General features: G+C 52.9%; 1 protein-coding gene across 1 annotated transcript in view; it reads left to right on the top strand.

Moving 5' to 3' along the window:
- LRRC75A (leucine rich repeat containing 75A) overlaps nt 1-25,584 on the top strand; it is a 93,812-nt gene extending 68,228 nt beyond the window's left edge. The window contains exon 4 of the mRNA XM_082328018.1: nt 23,321-25,584. Within this exon, the coding sequence (XP_082184144.1) occupies nt 23,321-23,906 (586 nt within the window). The 3' untranslated portion in view covers nt 23,907-25,584. The remainder of the gene's footprint in view (nt 1-23,320) is intronic.
- Nucleotides 25,585-25,970: the final 386 nt, after the last annotated feature.

Raw genomic sequence — 25,970 nt, forward strand, 5'->3', positions numbered from 1 at the left:
GGAACTGAGGCCGTCGGGCTTCGTCAGTGGGATGCTTGGCCCTGGCTTACAGGTAGGGTCCTGCATCTGGCAGGAGGAGATGGGTGAGGGACAGAGGTGCTCCTGGCCATGGTGGATCTTCTGACCTTTGCTGGATCACATCACAGTGACCGAGGTCTGCAGCCTCGTGCACCTGTGGGGCCACTGTGTCTATAAATCCTTGTGCTGGCATCCATCTCGGGAGTTAAATACCTGCCGCGGTGGCTGCGATTTGGTGGTGGCTCAAAAAGATGCATCCCCCCCGGGCCGGGGCGGCCTGGGACCCTCCGCGGCAGGAGGCTGCGGCGTTGCAAAGCTCCCAGCCAGCTCCGGCTGCCCGTGCGTTGGCTGCGGCTGCAGCACAGAGCTCTGTGTGTCTCCGAGACGATTGCAGTCTGGACAGCAATTCATTTCCCAGGGTAGGCACTAAATACCAACCGCTGCCTGCCCGCGCGTGGCAGTTGTTAATAAGAGCTCTACCGGGGCGGAGCGGAGCTTTTCCCTGTGTGTACCCTGCAGCATTAGAAATATTGTGGTCATGTACTATGTTTTTTCTCTTAATTACCCTAAGAGCACAAGAGAGGCCGTCTCCAAGCTTATCGTACCCTACTTTTGTGATTGTCTGTACCAAGAGGGTTGGAAATTAGAATTTAATCTCTGCATATTGCTATGGTTCAGCATTCAAATCCCAGCCTGGCTGCGGCAGACCAGACTTTCCTCTGGAAATATTAAATGACCACCAAAAGAGTCTGGTGTCCGGTTGTCCCTCGTCACCGTGCCAGTTGTTGGCCGTGCAGGAGGGCGTCCCCGGGCAGCAGGCCCTGCAGATCCGCCTGATCTGAAGGGTGTCCCTGCGTGAGCACTGGGAGTGGCGAGGGTTAACCACGGGGATTGAGCAATCCTCCCGTAATAGAAGGATGACTTCATGTGATGGGAAAACCTGGAGTGACACAGAAGTCAGAAGGGAGCTAAGATTTTGGGAGAGAGAGTGGAAGACAAGGGGAGGAGGAGCAAGACAAAAGGCCCTCTCCCGTGGCTGCTGGCGGGGATGTGCCGAGTGCGTTTGCAGCTCGAGGCCGCGGCCGGTCTGCCCCGGCGCTGCTGTGGGGCTGCCCAGCGGCCGCGCTCAGCGGTGCCCCCGCCGCAAGCGGCGTCCTGCCCGCCCCGCGTTCGGCCGCCCGCTTATCTCATTTTGTCTTTTTGCTTGGCCTTTCTTCAAAGGCATTGCTCTCGGACTGCTAAAGCACTTTGCTCAGCGTTATTAATGAATTGCCCCAGTAAGGAGAGCGACAGCGGGATGAGGTGTGGCACTAACCCCGTATGGGACAGAGGGAGCCGGCTTGGCCCTGGCAGCAAATCCCGGGTGCGCCCGCGGGCAGCACCAGCGTCGCGCAGTGCTGGGGGTGCCTGGCGCGCGGGTATCGCCTCCAGCAGCTCCCCGGGGAGACACCCGCCCTAGGTTTGCTCTGGTACGCGCAGCACTCGGCCAATGTACGTAAAACCAAAGTATTTTCTATACTTTGGCAGAAATGTTTGGAAACGGCTGCAACACTGAAGAGGACCGCGTGGGAGGGGGCTGTGCGCTGCCATCGGCTGGGTGATGTGGCTCTTGGCCACGTACAGCGAACGAGCAGGTTTGCTGTGGTTCAAGCATACACCCCGGCAAAGCAAAAAGGAAAAAAAAGAAACCTTGCGAGGTACCAGGAGACAATAAGGAGTTGGGAGAAATGTTCGGGTGTGGGTGGGTTTACAGCGTGTGTCACAGGAGTGCATTTTTCATCGCCTCTGTCCTTCCCACCTCCGTCTCCTTCGTGGCCACGGGCATTTCCTACATCCACCGGCCTGGGACTCTTTGGACTTTTAAAAGTTACTCAAGAGATGATTTACATCTCTTATAGCTGGGATTGAAACAACCATGGTTTGACCTGTCAGTTGTTCTGTTCTCAGTGCTCCTCTGCATGATGCTTCTGGGCTCCTGCCTCTTAAATTTATTCCCTCTGGCTGGACGTACAGTGCCTTCTGTATTTTTGCTCTCCACTGGTCTATGTGGCTTCAAAACTGCCCGGTCAGGGGCTGCTTTGTTTGCGGAGAGTCCATTTTCCAAGATAGCTGATCCGGAGCAACCTTTTGGGGCTGTTTATTTGCATGCACCGAGGTAGCTGGCCAGAATTTTTTGCTCCACGCTGGCACCCCAACGGGTGGCTGTGAGCGAGCGGCGTGGGCAGGTTAAGCCTGGGGTTGAACGTGGCTAAGCCCCTTCCCAGAAAAGAGGGAGATGCTGGCGAGCGGCAGTGGCTGCGCCCTGGCCCCGCGCGGCGCGGGGCAGCTGCCCCGTCCCCACCGGCGCCAGCCGGGCTGTCGGGAGCCGGCTTATCCCTGGGAAACCACCAGCCTTTGCGGACACCCCGCCGAGATGCAGCTATCTACAGCCAGGCGTGCATCGCAGCGCTCCCCTTGCTATGTAGAAAATCTGATGAATGTCTTCTCAAAAAATGCTGTTTAACGCGAGGACATCCTGTCTGGCGGGTCCGACGTTCTGTGACCAGGCAGAACCTTAGCGAAACGTTTTGTCCTTCCTGTGGGAACGGCTGCTGGACAGGCCAGCGATCATCCACCGCAGGTCAGCAGCGCAGGCTGAGCCGGGTGGGAAGAGGGGAAGGGTTTCATCCAGTTGGAGAAAGATCTATGGCTGCTGAATGAGAGAGGAATGAAAAAAATCAACTAAGTCATTTTAAAGTCAATAATGTACAGCACTAAGCGGCTTTTGCTTTAAATAATGCTCTTTTAAGGCTAGTGGGGTATAAATACCAGGGCGTTAGGTTGTCCCTTTACCCCCGAATCCGCGGGTGTGCGTGAACGGAGGGCCGAACCTGACGGTGCTCAGGATGCTCCGAGCCGGCTCCCGGCTCCCCCCAGCTGAGCAGCTGAACGAGCGCGCCGTCCTTAGAGCAGAGCTCCAACATCAGCAGGTAGCCAGCTGGAAACAAACCGAAGGAATTGCTTTTTCACCCAGCTCTCCCTGTCGAACGATGTTGAAGGGCCCAAAAGCCCAGAGAGTTCGGAAGGGAATTAAGGACAGCTTCATCAGTGGCCGTTAAACACCGTAGTTTAGGCTCAACCTCTGGCTCAAGAAGGCTCTAAAGCACGGGGAGCTGGGAGGGTTTGCCAGGGACGAGTAACTGAATAAAGCTCTAGATCCTTCACCTAAACATTAACTCACATCCAGACATGGGCTCTGGCCATGGTGGACCTTGGTGTGACCCAGAACGGTTATTCTTTTGCACTGAAGCTTAGCAGCATTAGTGCAGGGCGGAGGTGAGATTTTCCGGGGTCCGCAGCAGCCTGCCGTCCACCTGCGGAGGCTGCCTCCGGGCGGTCCGGCACCCGGCGCGTCCCTGCCCCTCTGTCTTAGTAGGAAAACCAGTGAACAACGCGGGAACGTGTTAAACAGCATAGCGCGGTGGCGAGGCTGAACTGGTCATTCCTTGGCTTGGGCTTGCACCGCTTCCTCTGCGTGGGTCGGAAACCGTTCTCCCTTTCAAGGGAGAGCCCAAATACAACCGGTGCCGAGTCCCGAGCCTGCCCTTCCATCGCTGGCATTTTTCTGCCCACTTCATCTGTCTCCAGCGGGGCAGACCTATTTCTGCTTGCTCGCGGGCTTTGGAGAGCCCTCAGGAGTTAGAAGTGCAGTCCCCAGAGGAAATCTGTGCGGAGACTGAGCTGAGGCGGGATCCGGCCTGGGAGACGAAGCCATTTGATGCCTTGCAGGGAGGAGAAGCGCTCCCGTGCCAGCGAGCCGGGGGCGTCCCCCTGCCAGGGTCCCCGACGTGTCGGCACCAGGCGACAGGGTGACCTGCCTTTCCCGGGGGAAGCCGAGAGGCTTGAAAGGGAAGTGCTGCGATGGTTGTGGTTGAACTTAAAGAGTCAGAGACACTGGAACGACCTTTGGCGCGATGAAAACAGGGCTAAATGGCGAGCAAATTAAACGCCTCTTGTGGGGGGAAAGGTGAAGCACTGCAAATCTGGGGAAGCAAATATTTATGAGGGCTGTGATTAAGAAACAATTCTGCAACGTGCTGTTCGTGGCAGTTAAAGAAGCTGCCATCCTGTTTGCTTGTTGCTGATATTCAGGGGAAATTTGATTTCTCCTGCGCCTGTCGGAGTGAGAGCTGTCGGGTCTGCTCCCCGCATTGCTGGGGAACACGGGCATTTTGCACACCCCGAAACGCGCCACGTAGGGAGGGTAAGCAGGTGGTGAAATCACTCATTTTGCTCTTCATTTCCACTGAGAGTTATCTGGCCACCAGATCGGCAAGTTCGGGATGGAAATGAGTTATTTTTGCTGAATATTGCAGCAGCATCTGGAAGGTGGGACTGTTGCTGGGCACTGCCTGAAGTCTTCCCAGCCAGGGCTGCTGGCCGTGGGGCCCTGTTTGTGCAACAGAGATGAAGTACTGGTTAAATTGCCCAGATGCTCAGCGAGTTGAAATCATCAGGCTGTTTGCTGCAGAGCAGTGGCTTACTGACGGGCTGGCACGGCTCCGGAGAGCGCAGTGCTGCGGCCGTACTGCACAGGAGGGGTTTGCTGGGACAAGGCACGGCTGCTCCTACCTGCGTGCGTGAGCGAGGGGTGCTGCGCCCCTTCGCGCACCAGATCAGTGCATTCAAACCCTGGAACGGGCTCCCCGGCGAGGTGGCCGATGCCCCGAGCCTGGCAGCGTTTGAGAGGCATTTGGGCAGTGCCCTTAACACCAAGCTTTAGCGTTTGGTCAGGCGGTCAGACGAGATGATCGTCGTAGGTCCCTTCCAACTGAAATATTCTATTCCTCCTCTCCTCTCCTCTCCTCTCCTCTCCTCTCCTCTCCTCTCCTCTCCTCTCCTCTCCTCTCCTCTCCTCTCCTCTCCTCTCCTCTCCTCTCCTCCATCCCATCCCATCCCATCCCATCCCATCCCATCGACATCCAGTGGAGTTGTCTGAAGAAAGGTGCATCCCAGCCCCCGCACCGAGGGCGTTTATAGCATGCTCATGCTTTGCAGCATCAAGCCTTGAGCCCCAGCCGCTGCCACCGGTGCTGATAAACCGCAGGAGGTAAGAGGGCAGCCGCGAGGTTTGATGTCCGGGGTTGGTTTGCTGCTGACCCAGCACAGCTTCCTAAGCAGCACGGGGCTGAGAGCCACGGGCAACCACAGCCGTGCTTCTCCTGAAGTCTCCTGGGTGTTAGCAGCAAGCATCGCTCTGCAGAAGCAAGGGAGCAGGGGAAGGCTGGGCATTCGCTCGCTGCTTTGGCTCCGATGATAGTTGGGCCGATGATATTTAGGGCAGATGACTCGGTGATTAAACAGGCCACATCCCAACACTGCATGTCCAGAAAAGCCTTTTTGGCAGCTGAGAAAGAGGCACTGAGAGTGCTTCTGCTTGCAGAGGTTCATAACCATGGGAAGGGAGCACGGTGTCCTTGCTTTATCGGAAAGTACCGAGGCTGCCTTGGGACTCTTTCGAGACCTCAGGGCACAGGTATGCAAACAGATTATTAGGGGCTGAGCCTGGCTGTGAATTTGCAAGCTTTCAGCACATCTGGGGAAAACAAAACGTAGGCAAGTGCGATGATGCGGCACTTCAAGCACGAGAGCCAGAGACCGCGGCTGCAAAGGAAGAGAGGCTTTGTACACGCGAGGTGGGATGAGCGGCTGCCTGATCTGAAGAAGTCAGCTGGAGGTTTGGGGCTGCCGGTCGCTGGCGGGGGGAGCAGTCAGGTTTGGCCATTTGGGAGAGCGTGGCTCAGCAGCAAAGTCTGGTTCTGGCATCTCGGACGCATGGGGCTGGAGTTGGTGTAATTTGACTTGGAAATAGGGAATTTGCCTCAGCCACCGAGAGCTCGCTGCTGGAGGCAGCGCCCCTTTCCTTACCAACAGCAAGTGCCTCTTCAGGGGAAGTTCTCCTGCCTGAAATAACTCCTGGCAGGGATGTTTTGAAAGAAGGCATCAGCCAGCGCTGATTTTGGCTGGGACGTGGGTTACGTGTCCCCCGCCAGCTGTAAAGCATCACTGGGATGGTCAGAGTCATGCCGCGCCGTGGGGCTCGTTGCCCTTGGGTTGGTATCCCCGGGGTTTGGGGGCTTTGCTGGGCAGCGTTAGGGATCGCTCATGTACAGCGTTCCGGAGCGCAGGGAGTGCAAACGTGGCGTTGTTATCCCTGCGTTCAGCAGATTCAAATGAGACACGTCGCAAGTCAGGCTTCCCAGTTATGAGCCAGGTTTCTGCCCTGCGTTGGTTCTGGCCTCTGTTCCTGTGACACATCCGACCTACTGAACCTTGCGGTGCGTAACCGGCTGCCTCCCTGCCTTCGCCCACGCCATCCAGCATCAGCGCGTCCCGGCTCCGTCGGTCTGTCCGCCTCCTCCGTGCAGCTGAAGGGTAGTTGCTGGTGGGGCAGATGTCATCTCGTGGCTGCTGTTTTGCTGATGGCAAGGTTATCTCCTCGCCGTGCGCCGGCCGAGCTGCCGTGCCAGCCCCATCGCGCCTTGCTCGGTCGGAAGGAGTTGCTGTTAGCAAAGACCTACTTTTTAAGCTGTTGGAGCTAAACTGTAAATAATGCATGCATATTGAAATGCCACCCGGGTAAGTGCTACAGGGCAAGCTGTTGCGTTGGAAGGGGCTTCAGGTTTTCCATTGACTCTGTAAAATGAGCCCTTACGCTGTTCGTTGCCCTCCGCAAGTCGTCTGGGTTGCTCCAGAATATAAAACAACCCAAACCACAGAGTACCATGTTTTTCCCCACTGATGATTATTGACCAAATGCTTGAATTGCCTTTGCTGCTCCCTCGTTGAGCAAATGAGCTGACAGCCAGAAGTACTAGCACATATCCTAAAGTAGAAAGAAATGTGGCAGCGGGGCTGGGACGAGGTGATTCGCAGCGGCGGGACATCCCGTCCTGCCTCCGTGCTTTTCGGAGCTTGCTCATGCTCTCGCTGCAGCCTCAAAAGCTTCAGGCACTCTCGGGCACTACCTGTGATTTCAGACCTCCATTTCACGCCACCCTCCTCCTCCTCCTTCCTCTCCCTCCTGCTGCCCGACTAAGGAGTAACCCCGTAGTTTTCCTCCCCTTGGAGGGAACATCCATCCTGCCTCCTTGCACTTAGGTGCTTGTGGTCCCGTAAATATGTTTTCTAGTCCTGTGCCTGATTAGAAAAGGCCTTTGACTGTGAAAAGTGTGATTTTTTAATTTATTTTTTAAATAATTACTCCTCCACTTCCTCTGCTTCTGGAGGGAGTGGAAATTAGATTTGCTTTTGACACATGGCGGCGATTATTTAAATCTGTCCTCACAACATGTGCTGCGGAGCCGGGAATCAACTAGTAGAAATTGTTATTAAAAGAGGGAATCAGCTGGTGAAATAATTAATCCCCACACACGCGCGCTTCCTCCCCGCCTTGGAAGTCCTCCAAACGCCCCATGGTTATTTGTCTTGTCTACAACAGCCGCTGCCTCGGTCCCTTTTTAGCTGGTGAGGGGCAGTGGGCTCCCTCGCCCGGGGCCGGCTGCTGCTCCCGCGCCGGGCCGGTCCCCTGCCACCGTGCCACGGCTGCCCCGAGCAGCGGTGCCCGTCTCCTTGCCAGCCCGCCCCGCCTGGCTGTCACCCCCGGCTATATTCCCAATTAGGAGAATCAAGCTTTATGATGAAGCTTTGATAGAGGCTTTTAAAATTTTTTTTCAAGCCCTTTCACATCGTGCATCGTTAGCAGTGGTAAATGAAGGTGTTTAGTGAGCTCATCCATCATTTCGACTCGAGGCTCCGACTCGTTGTCGGGGCGAGTTTCCACCTCCCGCGCCCACTGCTGCTCTCTTTGAATGAAAATAACGCTTTAAAATCGCGGTGCAAAGGCGCTGCCGTGGGGAGGAGAGGGGCTGGACCCAGGTTTCCAGCAGGAAGGTTTTGGATGGTGGCAGCTGGGCATCAAGCGTTTCGAAGGGGCACCGAGGTCTATTTGGGCTGGATCTGGGTTGTTTCTTTTTTCTTGTGCGTTGCTGTGGGGCTGGCAGGAGCGGGAGAGCCCCCGTGGGGAGGGTTGGACCGGAGAGGGCTGCGAGCCGTGCAGGAGGAGATGGGAGCCGCGGGGTGCAGGTCGCAGCGGGGCTGCGATGAAGCGTGCGAGCCCACCAGCAGCCGGCACGGCTGGAGCTTTCCTGGCACGGGCTCCGGCGTCTCCAGCCCAGCCTGCCTGCAGCCCTGGTTGCTCCGGTTGCTCATAACCAGGTGCGTCCATCTGTCCCCTGGGAGCCCGGCCCTGAGGTCCCCGCTCACCCCATGGGTGAGACTTGACTCGTCCCCTTCCAGTTTGTCACTTCGTCATTAGACGCGGTGTAGTCCCTCGGCTCATGGGCGATGGGGTGGAGTAAAAAGCCCTCTTTGGCCAGGGGCCGAGCATCCTGCCAGCGCGCAGGAAAGGGCAGAAGGATCTTTTGCATCTCAGAAGGGGCTGGTTGGCACCGCCAAGAAAAGGGAGACCAAACTGCGGAGTGCAGACCCTGCCCGTGTTCAGTGCTCAGCTTTGCCTTTTGCAGAGCTTGCCAACACACGGCAGCCCGTGTTTTGACACATCCCAGTCCCCGAGAAACAGGGCATTCAGCCCCGAGGCTGATTTCTTTTGTCCAGCAGCGTGTAGCCCAGGGTGGCAGTATGCTCTTCAGGGGTTTCGCCCTCCCCTTATCCAGGGTTAGCACCAGACTGGGATCTGGGGGTTTTTGGGAGGAAGCCATCCTCGTGTGCTGCCTCCCTGTGTGCTCAGTCTGTCGTGAAGGTCGCTTCTCACCTTGCTTTTGGGGATGAGGATTATTCCTCGGCAGCATCTTGGCTAAGAGAAATGCCCATCTGGAGTGAGTCCTCTCCTGCGTTCCCTGGTTTAATCAGCTGTGGGGTCATGCTGGCCACTGAGTGCTAAAATGTGGCTCATTATCCCAAAGATGATGAGTTGGAGACTTGGAAAAAAAATATATATGTGTGTGTGTTCACATAATACGGACAAATTGCTTGCCTTGGGAAGATTTGTTGTTGGGCTGATCTCTCCGGCATCCCTCATTTCCCCTCTAATAGCCAGCTCGGAGCACAGCGACACGAAACCTCATCACTGATGGGTGCAGAACACAGAGAAAAGGGCAAAATGTTTGCGTTCGGAAAGCTGAACGGGAGGGGCGATCGGGTTGTAGTTTTACTGATGCAGCTGGTAACAGGGCCTGTCTGTTAGCCAAAAAGCAAGGAGGTTGCACAGCCGGTCAGGGACAAGCCAGGGAAGGTCTTTGCGGTTTTCCTGCTTGTCCGGCAGGATTTGCCGTGCGGCAGGGGCGCGGGGAGCTGGGCAGCACTGATGTTCTGCTGTGAAGAGCAGCATATCAAATGGCTTTTCTGTTACGCCCAGCTGAAAAGGCAGCCTTGGCAGCCAGCTTCACCGCCGATATTAGCTCGGTTTTCATCTTTTCAGGGGAGATGAATGCTGAAATCCCCCACGTTAGCGGGGAAATAATCTGCCAAAAGCAATGAAGTGCTGGGGGAGGAGGGGGTTTTCTTTGGGCGGTTAAGGACACTCGTCGTCGCCTGTTCCCTTTTGCTTGGCTTTGCAGCCCCAGAGATGGCAGCGGCTGCTTTCTGCTGACGGAAGGGGTCTGTGAAAATGAAATCGCTTTGTGGGCGGGTGGCAAAGCTGCGCGAGAAACCGTGCCCAGCAGGAAAAGGAACCTGTGGGATGCAAATAGAGCAGGTTCAACCCCCCGCCCCAGCGAGCAACTTTTTGCTGTACTTACAAAGAGAGGAGGACAGGGGTACTATGAAATCTTCTCATTGGAACAGAATATGGAAAAGCTACCAAAAAAAAATCCCTTTTTCTTTTGAAGACGCGAGGAGGGAATTGGTAGTGGATCAGGTTGTATAGCGTTATTCCGCATTTGATGAAAGCTGAGGTTGCAGCGGTCGCTCTGTCCTGCTGGGCTGAGGGGGACCCGTTCTTCCCGGTGCACGTTGATGCGGAGCCGATTGCACCTCCCGGCGCGGGGAGGGCTCGGGGGAGCAGTCGCGCACCCGCCAGGTCTCATTAGCTTGACGCTGCCTAATCCCCGGGGTCTCGTCCCTCCCCGAGCATCGTATGCCCCTGCAGGGAAGCAGGCCGGTGAGAGTACAGGGGCTTTCTTGGCCAACGGAACGTCTGTTTATTGAAAATCATGCACAACAGAACTTTTTTGGCTCAGTAGATGTGCAAATTACAGTTAAAAACTGATAGCAAGGCCAAACATCAGGTGAAAGGCATTCACCTTGGCTGTCTCAATTTGCCCGTCTCCAATTCATTTAGCAGCCAGTTTCTCTTGCAGCCGAGCCCTGCGTAGCTCCTGCTGCCGCGAACGCCCGGGTGCCCTGTGGCCCGTGGGCAGGGAGCTCGCAGGGAGAGCGGGGGGGACGCGGTCGGAGGACGCCAGCGATGGGACGGCTGCAGGCTCGGCCGTCCTCCGCCCTGGGGGGGAGCGGTACGTGTGCCCCCAAACCCAGCGGTCTGAAACGTGTCCGCGGTCGGGTTGGGGTAGGTGGCTTCCCTTTGATCCACCTGTGAGTGCACCGGGACCCGTGTCGGGATTCAAACCCTCTCTTCGGACACCGGGGCAGTCGGGATGGTGGTGGGAAGGGCAGGGATTTGGCTTGAAATGGAAGATGGGCCAAGGATCGGGGGTGGCAGGGGGAAAACGAGGGGTGGTATCAGCTCCTGGCCCTGCAGAAAACCTCTTCCCAAACAGCGTGGGGGACAAGCAGGGACCCCGGGAGCCGCGCTGGCGGCTGCGTCCCGTGCTCTGGCTCTCATCAGAGCGGCACAGGCAATAGGGGACCTCTGCCTGCCTAAACTCTTCCAAATGTGATCTGTGCTCCACTAAAATAAACAGCGTAGGGAAAGCGAAGCCCCAGGCACACACTTTGGCAGCTGATCACTCCGTAATTGCAGGAAGAGCAGTTGGGAGAGGGTTTTTTTTCTTCTTTGGGCTGGTTTCTGATGAGAAAACTGGGCTGGAGGATCGGAGTTGAAGCTTCTCTCCCCTCACCCTCCCCCAGCAAAAATTCTGGTTTCTTCCCCTTTGTATTAATGGAATTCAACTTATTGCAAGGAACGGGAAACACAAACAGCCTCCACAACATGTGAACCTCAAACCTTCAGCGAAAGCCTGGTCAGTTTGATACACGCAGTTCTCTGCAAGCTTTTCCTTGGGTTTTTTTGTTGTTTGACAGCACCAGGGGCAGGTCTGCGGGCTGGGAGGGGACTTCGGTGGGCAGAAGTAGACCGGAGCCGATGCCTCTCAAGTCGCCCTGCCTGGCCGTGTGTCCCCCACCCCAAAGCTCCCCGGCCCCAGAAAGGGATGGAGATAATTAACAACAGCCCCTTTCATCTGCAAGTAGACAAGATGTGCCGAAACTCATCTCTTTTTCTCTAAAATTTGTGGCGAGGGGGATGGAGAGGGAGCAGCCACGCTCCCCACCCCACCTTGGGGGTCGCAGCCAGCCTGCTTGCGGGGCCGTTCCTTGCAATGATGAGACAAAGCGGTAGCGAAACCCCAAGGGAGAGGCTGCAATGAAGGATTTCAAGCAACCATCCGTCCCGGTTTCGCCGGAGGGGCTGGAGCCCCAGCCAGCACTGCCTTGCCGTGCTCCATCCATCCCCACGCATCTCCCAGCCCCCACCATCGCAGCCCCTTCCTCCTGCCCACCCCCCCACCCTTTTCTTCCTCTTCCTTTCAGCTCACCGGTTTGGAACTGTTTTAAACGTATTGGCAGCAAATTGCATGTTTTTATGAGCAATTTACTAGTGATTTCCTATGGCCTCTTCCCTTTGGACACTGAGGACTACAGCTCAACTCAAAGGTCCTTTTCCCAGTCAAACCAGAGCACATCAGCTTCCTTTCTCTCTACTGGGGAGTTGCTCATGTAAATCCAATAGTTACTTGGGTATTTTTTATATACTCAATCATAAAAGTCCCTTTCCAAGAGTCTTTTCAGCCTTTTTTTTTTTTTTCCTGTGTTAGAATTTAAAGAAAATGTTGTTTATTTTATTGCAAACTTGAACAATTTCTTATTCTGATCCAGTTCTCTTCCAGGAGGTCATTTACAGAAGCAACAATCCCAACATGGTGTTTTCTTTTAAATTCTTGATTGTTTTTCTGTTGGCACTTGAGCAAATTGCCTTTTCTGCAAATGCATGTTATTAACGGGGCGTCAGCTGCAGTTTCTTATTACGCTGGAGTGGAGTTCGTTGGACACATTCCAGCACAGTTTCTCTATAGAAAAATGCAGGTTTCTTGGGAGCAAAATGTGTCATGGGAGGGAGTATATAAATACATTTCATCTCGGGGAGGATGGGGAAAGAAAAATGGAGTGCTCCAACAGCAGGATATTTACAGGTTTTTTCAATAAGTTAAATATAGTTATAGCAAAGCATTTTGATGGATCCCAAATGATTATTTTTAGAATGTTGTTTACAGGGAATTAAAAACAAGTTGGGAAAAATCCCTGTTCTTGTAACACATAATGGTGGTTCTCATACAGAGCAAAAGACCATCGCTTCACTAAACGTTTGGATCCAGCCTCCTCGGCTCTGGAGCATGACGCGGCGCTGGCAGCGCGGCGTGCAAATGAGAGCAGTTCTTCTGCTTAATTATCCCTGCTGGAGATATTTATCAAGTTGTTTCTCTGGATAACAGTACTTCATTTAGCAAGAAGCTGGTTGCTTTTAAAGGTTTAATTGGGTCCTTTTACTAAATACCACAGAGATGCTTTGAAATTACGACGCAGCAGTAACCTCGCAGCTGTAGAGTGGTGAAAGCTGGAGGGAAGAGCGGTTCGCTGATGGAGCTCGGCCATGGGAAGGCGTGGGTGCTGTTTTGGTCCATCCCAGACGTTTTATTTGGTTTAACCTTACCACTGGACCTTCTCTAGGGGTTACCATCGTAGGGCCCCACCAGTGGCTATAGGTCACCAAATACCCACCACGTGCAGCTGCGTCTCCAGCAGCCTGGGCGTGAGCCCCGGCAATCGGGCCCGGATGGACTTTCATGGAATTGTTAAGGTTGGAAAAGACCTTTAAGACCATCAAGTCCAAACTGGAGTTCCTTGAGTTCCTGGGTGATGGATCCGTGACTTCCACTTGGCCAGCATTAGCGGGTCAAATTTATGTGGTTTGGACTGAAAACCAAAACCATGCCACGTTTTTTCCCCTTTCAAATTCATTTCAATAACTTGTTCAATGTATCTGGTTCCTTTTCGTATACTGATATTTTCCTCCTCAGCTTCCAAAATCAATGCAGTCTCTGCACTTCCCGCAGCCCACGTGCCCATGAAAGACAGGGCAGAAGCCGGTCCCTGCCTGCAGTTTTTGCCTGAGCTGCCTGACTTTCCTTCCCCTTGGTTTCCCTTCTCCTCTGTGCTAGCACAAGATTGAGGCATATCAGCCTCAGAAGGGGACTAAATATCGCATTGCCAAAATACTTAATGCAAAGAAAATTTCTGTCCTTTATTTCCCTTCCTCAGAAAGATGCTCTAGGGTGGAATTAGAGGCATTTTGGGAGATGTTAAACTAAATTAATCCACCCAGCCCCAAACAGAGACTCTTCTCTGTTTCTTCTGCCCTCCATTCTCTTCTTCTGCACTGTTTCTCCCCAAAGAGATGCTGCTCCCAAAATATCAGATTCCTTCCTCCACATGCACGTTATTTTGAATATTAGGATGCCTAGGTGTGTTTAGAGCCCAATCTGGGTCTTCAAAGCCTGAGTGCCGCTGTCAAAGCCACCGTCAGCTCTCAGGTAACAGCCCCTGCGACATACCCGGCAGGAGAGCTGGGGGCTGTGCCGCAAGTAGGACATCCGATGGCACGGCGACATCTCACCCCTTCACCGCCCCAGGGATGAGGCAGCGTCCCGTCCCCGGCAAGGTGGGAACCCATCGGCAAGGTGGGAACCCATGGGCAAGGTGGGAACCCATGGGCAAGGTGGGAACCCATGGGCAAGGTGGGAACCCATGGGCAAGGCGCAGTTCGTGGGCTGTGTCCCTCCTGATCTGGGTTTGGGGTGAGGTGCTGGCTTTTAGGCACCGAGGGCTGGGTGACACTGCTCTCTAGTGGATGGCTCTTCATCAGGCGCGTCGAGATGAAGGAGTTGAGGCTGATGGAAATGGTCAGCACTCATCCAGGGGTAAAAATTACTTTTTCTTGTTATTTATATTACAAGCTTCTAGAGTTTAATACATGTCCATGGAGACATTACATAGGCCTGGAGTAATTTAGTAAAGAAATATAAATCAGAGATGCTTGACTTTATCTAACCATGACGGGAAGGATTTATTGATCAAGATCTTTCTGATGCCAGCGGTCCTTCCGCTACCACAGGGTGGCTGCAGCCACGAGACCCGTGTCAGTTCGCCTGGTGCAGGGGATGCTCTTGGGTGCGCAGAAATTACTCTTCCCATCAAACACCCCATGCACTTACCGAGCTTTGTGCCTGCAATAGGGGAGGAACAGGCCTGTGTATCTTGGTCTGGGGCCAAAGAAAATTCAGTGGGATTTGGAAAGGAAAGGCGTGTAAACAAAGAGTTATTCCTGGAGCAGCCCGCGCACTTGGGCACACAGGGGAGGTATTGCTGCAAGCATCACAGACGCAGCGACCAGCAGCATGCGACGCTGGGGATGCTGCTGCAAGAGGAAAATTAAGAGAAAATTGTAGCATTCCCTCCAGGTACGCTCTTAAGATGCTTAAAAAAATGCTGTGCTGGATCCGAGAAATAGCCCAGTGTTTGGTCTTGCAATGGCAATAGCAGATCCTCTTTAGGGACGTTAGGGAATGTGAGTCCCACCAAGCGTTCCCATCAGCCACAATTATTTTATAAGTGGCCATAATAAAGTTAATTTTGATGTCACATATCGGGGCCAAAATTAGGAGCAAAGCCCCCCGATGACGAGCCCCAGGCTGAGCGCTCTGCCCTTCCTACCCCCGGTCCGACGGCGCTCGCTGGAGCAGCGCCCTGGGATTTTGGTCGCGGGGAGGGAGGCTCACGCGGGGAGGCCTAGGCTGTGTGACGGGAAAGCTGCAAACCTTAGCAAAACTGGGAAGGCTCTTGGAACAAGAAGAGACCAAAGTAACCAATCCCCACTGGTACTTTCCCTCTTAACCGTAAAGACTTAGGAATTTCCTATGTGTTTATTGGTAAGCTCTAAAGGGGCTTTAACGTTACATATCTGTATATTTAAAAATCCTCTTTACCCTGCATCTCTCTAAAGAGAGGAGTGAAATCTTTCCAAGCTATTCATTTATAAAGGCGGTGAAAAACAGAGACTTTAAACTAGGCTGCTAGTAAACCCCTAAACCCTTCTGTGGCAGTAAAGCACGAGCTGAGCCAGCTGCCGGCTCACCGCAGCAGCACGCGCGTGCTGGAGCGTCGATGGGCAGAAGTTGAGCGTGCGGTAACGGGGGAGCGTGAGCTGGGCTGGGCCAGCCTAGGACGCGCCTGGCTCCGCGCTTTGGAGAATGTGGCAACTCTGGTTCTGGTCTGGGCTCTGTCTATGTTAATTTTGGATTTCATCTTTCATGTTTTGATGAGTGTTGGGTTTTTTTTAAAACAAAAGAAAGAGGAAAAAAGGAAAGTATTCAACCAGGCAGCATCACAAACCTGTTAAAAGGGGTTTTGTTTTTTTTTTAGCTTACCTTGGGATACAGTCCTTTCCTTGCCACTGGCGTAAGTAGAAGCATTTTTGCTCTGGGACCGTAATGCCTCTCCCTAGATTAAACAAGGAGCAGCTGCAAAACACAGCGCCAGCGGCACATGCGTGTATATTTTTATATCCCCAGTCTCCCGAGAAAGCCTTTGGACCAGCCGTTCAGGGTCCCACGGCCATCGCTGGTCGGCAACAGGCTGCTCACACAGGAGCCGCCCATCCGTCCCTGTCCAGGCCCGGGGCGATGAAGCAAAAGGGCCCCATTTTGCTGAATTATAGAAGTTCTAAAATTACACTCCAGGACATAGACCCAGCCAATTTGTTTCTTTTTTTAATTCCTAACATGACTTTTGATGTTATCGGCCACAGCAGTGCCGTGTCCGCTTTGGACCTCCCAGAAAGCCCTTGATCTCCGTGACATCCCGCGGCCGAAGCCGGGAGGTTAAGCTGAGCTCTGTGTGCGCGCGCCTGCCTTTTATCCGCCGGGAGTTTTGTCTGTCGGCGTCGGTGGCTGTCCCTTGGCTCACGCGATGGGAGGCAAAGAAAGAGCAGTCTGTTCTCATCGTCTGTTTTATTCATCCTTATTATTATCTATACATTATATACATAGCATATAATATATAATTATATAATATACGTAATATATTATTATATACACCTCAGTCGCATTCTTCATTTAAGCTAAACAATTATCTTTTCTTGGCTCCGTTCCTCCTTTCAGGCTAGGGGGGCTTAACCCTTTTGTCAACATTATTACTAACAGAGTACATGCATTTGTTTGTATTCCTTCCCTCCGTTTCCAAAATATCTATTCCAGTGTTTGGCTGTCGGCATTTGAAGTAGGAGCAGGGACTTTGAAAAAGCTGCTTAATACTTATCCTTGATGCCACCAGTATTTCAGGACAAGTCTTTTACCTCAACACTTTTCTTTGGTTCTGATGATTCATTATGTTCAATAATTTTTTTGCTGACAATTTTCATAAATAGTTTTCTCACCAGTGCTATCGTATAAATTTCGTGCAGTAGTGCTTCACTCTCTGGGGCCGCCTCTTCTTCATTTCGCTGGAGCTGTTCCTTTGCCCTCCAAGGCAGTGGTGGCTCAGTAGCCCAATTACGCGTTCCTACATGGCACATCAGCATCTCGTGTCCCGATCGTGCAGGGCTTTAGAGAAACATCGTGAATTTAAATCCAGAGGAAATCCCTTTCTTTTAATCCTCTTTGATCTAAACATCAATATTCTTGTTCATGTGAACGTTTTCTGATCTGATTCAGTACTGCATGCAAAACAGCTTTCAGTTCAGCGTGAGTGTATATAAATCAGCATCCTGCCAAAGCATTAGCGGGGTGTAGTGCGTGGTTGTATGCCCAAGCCTATCATTACATTGGTCAAAACCCCACATTCTGGTTCCAGCTGGGAAAAAAATCTGTGTCTTCCCCTACGGAATATCCTCATAAAATGTGAGGATGAAGCCGAGTGGGTGTAACTGATCCTCCGCTAAAGCTCGTAGGGATTTGTTTAATGGTAAGATCTGCCTACAGAGATTGGGGGCCATTCTGTGGCAAACTTTATAGCAGGGATAAAAGTTTTTACAGCTGTTTGTTAACATAATATCCTCCTCATTTCCATGAGATGGTTCAGCATATCCACAGAACTATTTTTATTAAATCGTGTTTGGGGTTGGTTTGGTTCCCGAGGGACAGGCTGAGCGTAGGCTGCTGCAAACCAGCAAGCCGTCCCGCAGCACGGGCACGGGGCTGCCCCGACCCGGTGAGCTGCAGAGCTCCTCTGCCTTTGACGTAGACTGCAGCTCTCCAGGGTGAAAAGGCTATTTGTACACGATAATCAATCCGCTTCAGTCGGTATCAGCTAAATCCCATGCAAGGGGAAAAGGATAAAGCCCTAGAGAGAAATTCTCTTTTACTTGCTGGCAGAAATTGTATGCGTGCTCCAAGGAAAAACCCTAAATGTGAAGCAATACTGACAGCAGCTCAAAACAACAACAACAAAAAAAAGGCTGCCCTTAAGTTATCCCCACTCCCCCTTTGTTATCGTCTTGGTTATAGATTTTTAAATTAAAGCCACACGAGAAGTCCCACAAGAAGTTACACGAAGGCAGGCGGGCAGCATCGCTCCGTGCAAGGGATTTCCATGCTGGATAAAACAAGGATCAAGCCCTGAATGCTTATTTTAGCCATGCTTTTAACTGGTTATCACTTATTTGCAGGGATACTATGTGCTTTATTTGACAGCGAGATCCCGCTATAACCAGCTTTGATGCTCCAAGACTGCAAGACAAGAGTAATTTAGGGTTTTTAGGTGGGAAGAGCGTGTTACCGGGGCATCGCCCCGGCCCCGGCCTCACTACACCTCGCTCACCAGGGCTGCTTCCAAAAAATGATGCGGAGGTACCTATGGGAGGGAAGTAGCTGCCAACATATGAACACCAATTTTTTTTTAAATAATAAATATACTATTTCATTGTTTTCTTTCCCAGTGTTGCCAAAAAAAATATCAGTAGAGAGAACCACGTCACATTAGCAGCTGTCTTGCTGCCCACATACAGGTTAAATGAGACCTTGTAACGGGATAAGTATAGAGCTTGCTAAATTACTGCGGAGGTGTGCTTGAGGTTCCAGCTAACCCAGCAAACCGCGCACTGTCGCTGATAGAAGTGCGACTGCAGCAGTGAAACGCATCCCCGAGGCACAGGGGAGCTGGTGCAAGTCCCGACGTGTTGAGCACCGGGTATTACTGCCGTACCCGCTGGAGCTCGGCACCGCATCAGTTAATAATACTCTTTGCACTGTATGATCTGTCTGGCCATAAGAAAAAAAGCCCACAACCCTACCTCCTATATTAAACAAGGAAAAACATCAGTAGTTTTGTAACTTTTTTAAAATCCCTCTTGTTCTCCTGCTGCCAAGGTGTGCTCGGGGACTGAGCCCCACCGAGGTAAGTTAGTTCTACCAGAGCTTCCAGAGCTGTTTGCTGCTAGAAATTTTGAGCTATTTTCTTGTGTTAAATAAGCTTTAAGACTGACCTAACACTGTTAAAGTGAGGCCACAACTCTTTGGATGATCGAAGCTTAGATAGATTGAGCCTGGCAATTTTGATTTAAAACACATTCCCGTGGAGGAGCAGATCAGGGTCTTGCCTAAGGCGAAGGGGATGTGCATCAGTTCACTGACATAACTTTGCTCTGGCTGGGTTGAGGCTGGGTACCCGTTTGCCTACAGCTGCACCTGCATGAACACCAAAGACCAGGTTAGTAATTGCCCTGGTTAGACTGAGCAGCCTGGGCTACCAGCGTGAGCCTTGCAAAGCCAGGCTTGCTGCCGCTGGCAGGGCAGAGGACGAGGGAGCGAGCCCCGGCTCTGACCCTTCCTCCAGCCCCTTGCACAGCCCAGCTCACAGCACGGCATACGTTCGCTAACCGGTGGCGTTCTCCATCGCTCCCCTCCGCTTCGCACCGCAGGTTGGGTAACACGGTTAGTGAGGTTTACGGTGGCGGAGAGGGGGGCAGCAGATGCATCCCAGCTTCACCGCGTCTTGCGGCTGAGAGGAGCCCAGAGGGGAAAGTGCTAATTGCACCAAGGCACCAAAATTAAAGAAAAGATTAAAAATATAGAAATTGTCTGGCCAGCCTAAGCAGCCTGCGTGAATAATCTTTCCCAGGGCAAACCAGCAACTGAACCATGCAGATAATAATAAACGGTAGCAGCAGCTCTCGTTAGCCTTTCCTCCCACCCCACCCCGGCCGGTGGCTGATGTGTACAATAAGGCACAGGCGCACACTTAATGATCCAAGATTTGTTTAAAAAAAAGGTTTCCAGTCAGATTTGTGTGCCTTTGAATGGGCCTAAATCACAGGTCCAGAGCCTGCTGGGGGTGATTATAGGCTGGGGCTTGTCTTTGTTGGTAAAGCCCCAGCCCACAGTAAAAACACTTAGCGAAGGGCGGCTCATCCATCAGGCTGATTTGGTTTCTTCAGCTCACAGCTCTCCTGCTAGGATGCCCGAAGCAAGTGCAGAGGCTTGGAGCACCCAGCTGTGCTTACGGGTCCCACTGGATTGCTTGTGCCCGTGTAGGGATGCTGTGTTTTAACCCCAAAATCCCACTTGGCTGCGTAGGACCCTGCAGGAGCACAGCTCTGTGCCAGGGCTTCAGTTTATTATCGGCTAAAGCTGTTCCCGCAAAGCCAAAGGAATGACCCTCTTGGATTTCATCCAAGCAGGAGAAGCGAAACCACATATTAAATGAATAATACACCCATAAAAGCCCAGCGTGCCGCCGCTCTCTGGTTTCTCTGCTCCCGGTGCCGTACGCAGAAGGAAAGGGCTTTCCCTCTGCCTCCAGCTGTGTTGGTTTTGCTGCTGCAGCTCTCGCCCCTCCCGCGATCACCCATCTCCTTGGGGTCCTACCTAACCGTGCTGGATACGTCCCTTTGCTCCTGATTCCTATTCTTGAGACTCCATTATGGATTTTCTTCTCCCCCCCACCAATGGACAAGACATTTCTCATGGCCTGGCACAGCCTCGTAGGTAGGGCTACGGGTCAAATTAAGAAACAGCTGCTATTTCTGCAAGACATCCCAGATGTTTGTCGTTCTCCCCATCTCCCCTGGCGTCCTATCGAGCTCCCTGGGGTTGCTGTGCAGCGATGAGCTCCCACAGCCCAGGGCCCAGCCGGTGGCACAAGCGTGGTCGCAGCAGGTCGCGCTTGCTGAGCTGCCCCGGCTCGCCCCATCCCCTATCCCAACGCCTCCTTTGTGCCAGGGCTGCAGTCAGGATGATGGATCAAAGTTACCCTCAGGTATCCCAGGTACTCAGAATTAGAAGGTTAATAAGAAGTCAATCACTCTTCTTAATGGCGGTAAAGAAATTGGCCAACTGCTGCACAAACCCATGTTTTTAAGGACAAGAAATTAATTCAGGCAGCTGCCGTTTGGGCTAGTGCCATTCGAGCATTTTTTTGGGAGGCCGCGTTGTCTTCCCAGACCCCACAGTGCCCTTCCTGGTCGCTCCCCTCCCGCCGGGCTCGAGTCTGCTCCAGCCCCCAGCAACGGCCCAGCAGCAGCGACCGCAGCCGGGACAAGCTCCTCTCCAAACAGAAAATCCCTGAATAACACAGACACAGCAGCTGAGCAGCTCCTGGGCATGAAGAGTGGGGGAAAAGTGATTTCCTTAAGGAGACCTTAACGTTGCATAGCCTAGTTTAGGTGAAAGTCAGTCATTTTGCTCGCAGCACAGCAGGCAGGTGCCCTTCTGTTAGAGCAGGAGGGATGCGCTGGGCCACACGAGCCCATAAAAGGCTCAGGGAACCACAAATAAACAAACACATTTAATTCTTTCCTATGGGGTGTTCCCTGCAAACAGATAGCTGATGTGAAACGACTGCGATCCGAGAGCCAGGAGATGGTCAAGGCCTTTTGCACAGTTGTTGCAGCCAGCCCCGGTTTTGGTGCCTGCTCCGGCCGAGGCGGCTCTGTGAAATTACCGCCCGCAATATCCGAAAGCCACGGCTTAAGTGCACATTGAAACCAGGAAGAGAGCTTGTTTTCCTAGTGTTTAGCCAAGCCTCCAGATGGAAGCTGACGTTAATCCCAGTACTTATCTGCATCCAGTTCTTCCTTGTAATAAGATCTTCGGTGGAGGAGCAGGAACAAAGTACTGCTAAACAGACCGCGGAGCATCATCCAGCATCACCAAGGGGACTCTCCAAGAGATCTTTCACCCCTCCCAGCCTCCCCATTACAACCTGCTTGGGATTTGTGACATGTTTCTGGTCTAAAACCAGCACGCAGGAGTTTGCCTGCTCCCTCCCCGGCTGGGCTGGGTCATAGCCAGGCCTCCATAGCCAACCTGTGGCCATCGGCACCCAGTACCTGGCTTTTGTGCTGGTCAAGAGAGCAGTTGCGGGGCACGACGACTGTAGGTCGTTGCAATTTCAGCCTTCCTGTGATTATTTAGGAAAGTTATTCTGGTGTTGATGATTTTTGGAAAGTACACACCCCCCATGCATATTTTGGGGGTTATTTCCATAGGAACTGCAGGAATTTTGCTCCTCCCTGGCTTGCAGGTCTCCAGTACCTCAAGTGGCCATGGCAAACTCCTCATACCCCAGTGGCAAACGCAGGTATTGATCAGCCAACAATAAAATGCTTTGGTACTTACAAATAACCTTCATTTCCTTCCACCCTGCCTCTATTCCAAGTTCTTCTCCCCAGCCTAGTGGGAGCTCACACCACCTTGCAAGGCCGTCTGCCTGCGTGCGTTTTTTACCGCATAAAGCTCAGCACGATTTACAGCTCTCTAGCTGTGTTACTTCTGGACCTCCTCAGGGGAAAGCCCGACCTTTACCAGCTGCCTGCACCCACCCCAGATGCCAAAGGGCTCGAGGCTTGGGGCGCGTGTTCCGGGACGAGCCGAAAAACATCTTACTGTGCCGCGCACGACAGGTTTCAAACGAGGCGCGTTGGCACTGGAGCGGATGCACTTGAGCGTCTGCGCAGTGGAGGGCTTGCTCAGCGGTGGGCATTGCGCAGCGGCTAAGAAAAGCAGTGTTGGTGCTGGTTCGCCTTTTCAGCTAGAAAAAAACAGCAGGTGCTGGGCAGAACCGGTCCCCGTCTCGGGCTGTAGTGGAAGGCAAAAGCACTTCTGCAGCTGGCTGGTTTGGCGTGAGGCTAACGCGTGTGCCACCGAGCAGATGAGACGTGTAAGCTCACCAAGTTGACGTGAGCAATTAACATGCATGAGGCTCCTTCCACCTCCTAATTCACTCAGAATAATTCATTAGCAAAAAGTCCTCAGCAGCACGAGTCTGCCGACAGGTCCTCATTGTAGATGTGTTCTTTGATTCACTTTAGAAGATAAATTGACCTGTGAAACTCCAGTCTAGCTCATGCTAATGAGTCTCTGTAGGGCCATCATGAGAATTAATTTATTTATCTAAGGATTTCTCCATAGTGCTCATCTCCTCGGCAGCTAGACTGAAGAGACATCATAGGTCTAACGCACTGGAAATACTAGATCAAATCACCCAACCCTGGAGGTGTCTATCCTACGTTTGCTGTCTTGGGCTACGGCCATTCTGGCTTGGGGTCTCGGTTTCCCACCTGTGCAGCCGAGAGGACAAACACGTGTCCTGCTCAAAGAGCTTCATAAGCGGCAGGGTGAGAAGTGTTACCCTGGCACCAGCAATTCCTCTCCATCTAATCAAGGGCTTCCTCACCCTTTTTTGCACCTTTAAAAGCAGTAGGATAGCCTCTTCATCCCAGGGTTTTGCAGTGGCTGTAGAAGAGAACCCTACACTCTTTCTGAATTATGGTTTTTGAATATGGTCTCCTTGTTTCTGGCCACCTTCTGTCAATAAACAGCCTTGAAACGTCTCTCTGCCCCCCAACTGCACAGACACACTCCTGGCCTCTACAGAAGAGATGGTTAGCCCCAGTTGAACATCCTACCTAAATAACTCATGTTCTTGGCCCCTCCGAGAGGGGCCGGGGAGCCCAAAGCGATGCCACCAAGCAGACATGCCCCCACATTAACCTCCCTCTCCTTTTCCTCCCCCACAGCTTGAAAGCTGTCCTGATGGGGAAGCCTCAGGACAACACAGTGGACTTGTCGGGCATCCCACTGACGCTGAAAGACTTGGACCGTGTCACGTCCTACCTCCAGCACAGCTCGGAGCACATCGACACGGTGGAGCTATGCTTCACGGAGCTGACGGACGACATGCTGCTGCAGCTGCTGCCGGCGCTCTGCGTGCTGCCCCACCTCACCACCCTCTCCCTCAACGGCAACCGGCTCACCAAAGCCATCCTACGGGACCTCACCGAAACCCTGAAGGACCCCAAGAAGTTCCCCAGCGTCACCTGGATCGACCTTGGCAACAACGTGGACATCTTCTCCTTGCCGCAGCCCTTCTTGGTCAGCCTGAAGAGACGATGCCCAAAGCAAGGCAACTTGCCAACCATTCTGGAGTTCGGCGAGGGTCAGGTGAGCGATTTGGAGAGCCAAGATGGCCTGGCCGAGAGCCAGGAAGACCTGCAAGCTGGAGCAGGCAAGACTGACAACATAGGCTTGCAGCAGACGGACAGAACAGTTGAGGCTGGGGAGCTCCCCACCTCGGAGCAAGGTGCTGCGACGCCACGGACATGATGTCCGGCTCCGTGGCTCTTGGGTGGGCGCCTTGAGCAAGGATGACTTAAAACCAGGTCCTCAGCATCGGAGGTCCCGGCGGAGGGTCGATTCACACGGGGGGATGCTTCGGGAGTCCAGACTGCTGCCTTCCTCCCGTACGATGAATGTCAACTTTTGTCTTTTCAAAGAATACATAAAGGTGATTGCATTGAATACTTGTATTTTATAAAAGCTGGCCAGGTATTTTTAAACATTAGTGATGTGCTATGCTTTTTAACCTCTCAAAATGCGGCTCCAAGGTGGTGTAACACGAGGCCCTCGGAGGAGCACAAAAGGGGAGAAGAAAGGTGCCCAGCCGCTGCAGGGAAGGGCTCCCCTTCCTCGGCGCTGGATCTCGCCAGGCCCCGGCTGCTCTCCCGCACCTGATGGACGGGCAGCAGTCACCCCAAAGAGGGCTGCTGCCGAGATAAACCTGAAATCCTTTCCAGCCCTGACTCCAGGAGCTGCTGATGAATAGCGTATCTGCTGCGGTACAACAGAGGTCTGATCGCACCCTGAGCGGGGCTGTTTCCCTTCATGTTGTGAGCCGGCCCGAAGGGCGAGCCTTGCTTTCCTGGTGCGGAGCTAAATCCCAGCCCGCAGCGTGCCCGGACGCCGCTCCCGCCCTCCAGCCTTACCGAAGTCAGGCTGGCGCTTGTGCCTGCCCGGTGTTTATTCAGACGTGAAATCCAGTTTCCCGCCAGCCGTGCTGCTGTAACAACTCCAGAGCTTTTACCGTGGTACCTGGAGCTTGCGCCAGCAGCGCTGAGTATTTGATCCGTTTTGGGGAGCGATCCGCAAAACCTGGAGCCGGGGCTCAGCTCGGGTTCGCTGCTGTTGCTGACAAAAGAGACCACAATACTGAAGGTTTATAAAAGAAAAAATAAAGCTGGGGTTCATCCCTGTATCACTGCCACCGGGGGCCGGGCGGGCACAGCCAGCTGGAGAGTTAAGGCCTGGGAAAGGCTGCTGGGCCACTTGGCTGTGCCCATCGGCCCCTGGGCCAGAAGTGCTTTGTTTCTAAAATGTTGTTTTGGCCTTTTTCTAAGAGACATGGGTTTGATTTTATTTTATTTTTGATGGAAAATAGATCAGCCCAGAGCAGCAGCGCTGGAACGTGCACTTTGGCTTTTGAACCAGAATTTCATTTGATCCTAAACTGGGGGAGGGCAGGAAAGTGTGAAAAACATCTTCTCCCGTACGGCCCAAGGACCAGACGTGACTCCCTGTGCTAGGAGGGAGCCCCTTTCTCTCTGTTCAAAGCCCTTCCCCTGCCCAGCTTTGCGGCATCGCTTTCCTGGCTCGCAGCAGCGACTCTCTGGCTTTGCTTTTTCGGGGTGCAAACGCAGTCAGACTTTGGTCGTCTCTTTGGCTCCGTTCGTTCAACATCACCGCAGCGGGAAGCTTTTTCCAGAGGGGCTTCACGCTCTCGGTGGTCGTTTCTCCTCCGTACGCAAGTAGATAACTTAGAAGAAACTCTGCTACTCGTTTTAATACGTTGGCAACATTCAGTATGATTTGCATGTATCCAAGCCTTTTTCCCTTTTTTTTATGCTAACCCTTTCAACAGGCATGAAAAAATTTGCAGTGAATAAACTGTTCTGTTTGAAATAAAGGAGCTCTCCGTAATCAAAATAAAAGATAATGTTTAATAAAGATCCAGCGTTGAATTTTTCCTCTGTACAGGTTGAATGCCCCCCGGCAGCCCAGAGCACCCCAGCAAAAACTGCGGCCGGAGGAGAAAGCGGTGCCAAGCGCTGCAGGTCCCGGTTCGCCAGGGTGCTTTAAAAAAGGGTCGTTGTAGCTGGGTGGAGAAATAAATAGCCCGGTTTATGGGCTGGGTTCTGCAGGGTGGGCGCAAGGTGGACACAGAAGCATCACAAAAGCATCTGTCACGTTTTAACTGTCGCCAGTCTGCAAAACTAAGGTGCGAGGAAGGAATACCGAGAACGGCACGCTGCGCCGCAGCGTATTCACCTCCAGCGCTGCTCTCCGTGCACTGAAGGAAACGGCTTTGTATTTGCAGCAAGGACTCTTTGGATG

The sequence above is a fragment of the Platalea leucorodia genome (assembly GCF_965183815.1).
Source record: "Platalea leucorodia genome assembly, chromosome: 16".
NCBI classification, from domain to species: Eukaryota; Metazoa; Chordata; class Aves; order Pelecaniformes; family Threskiornithidae; genus Platalea; species Platalea leucorodia.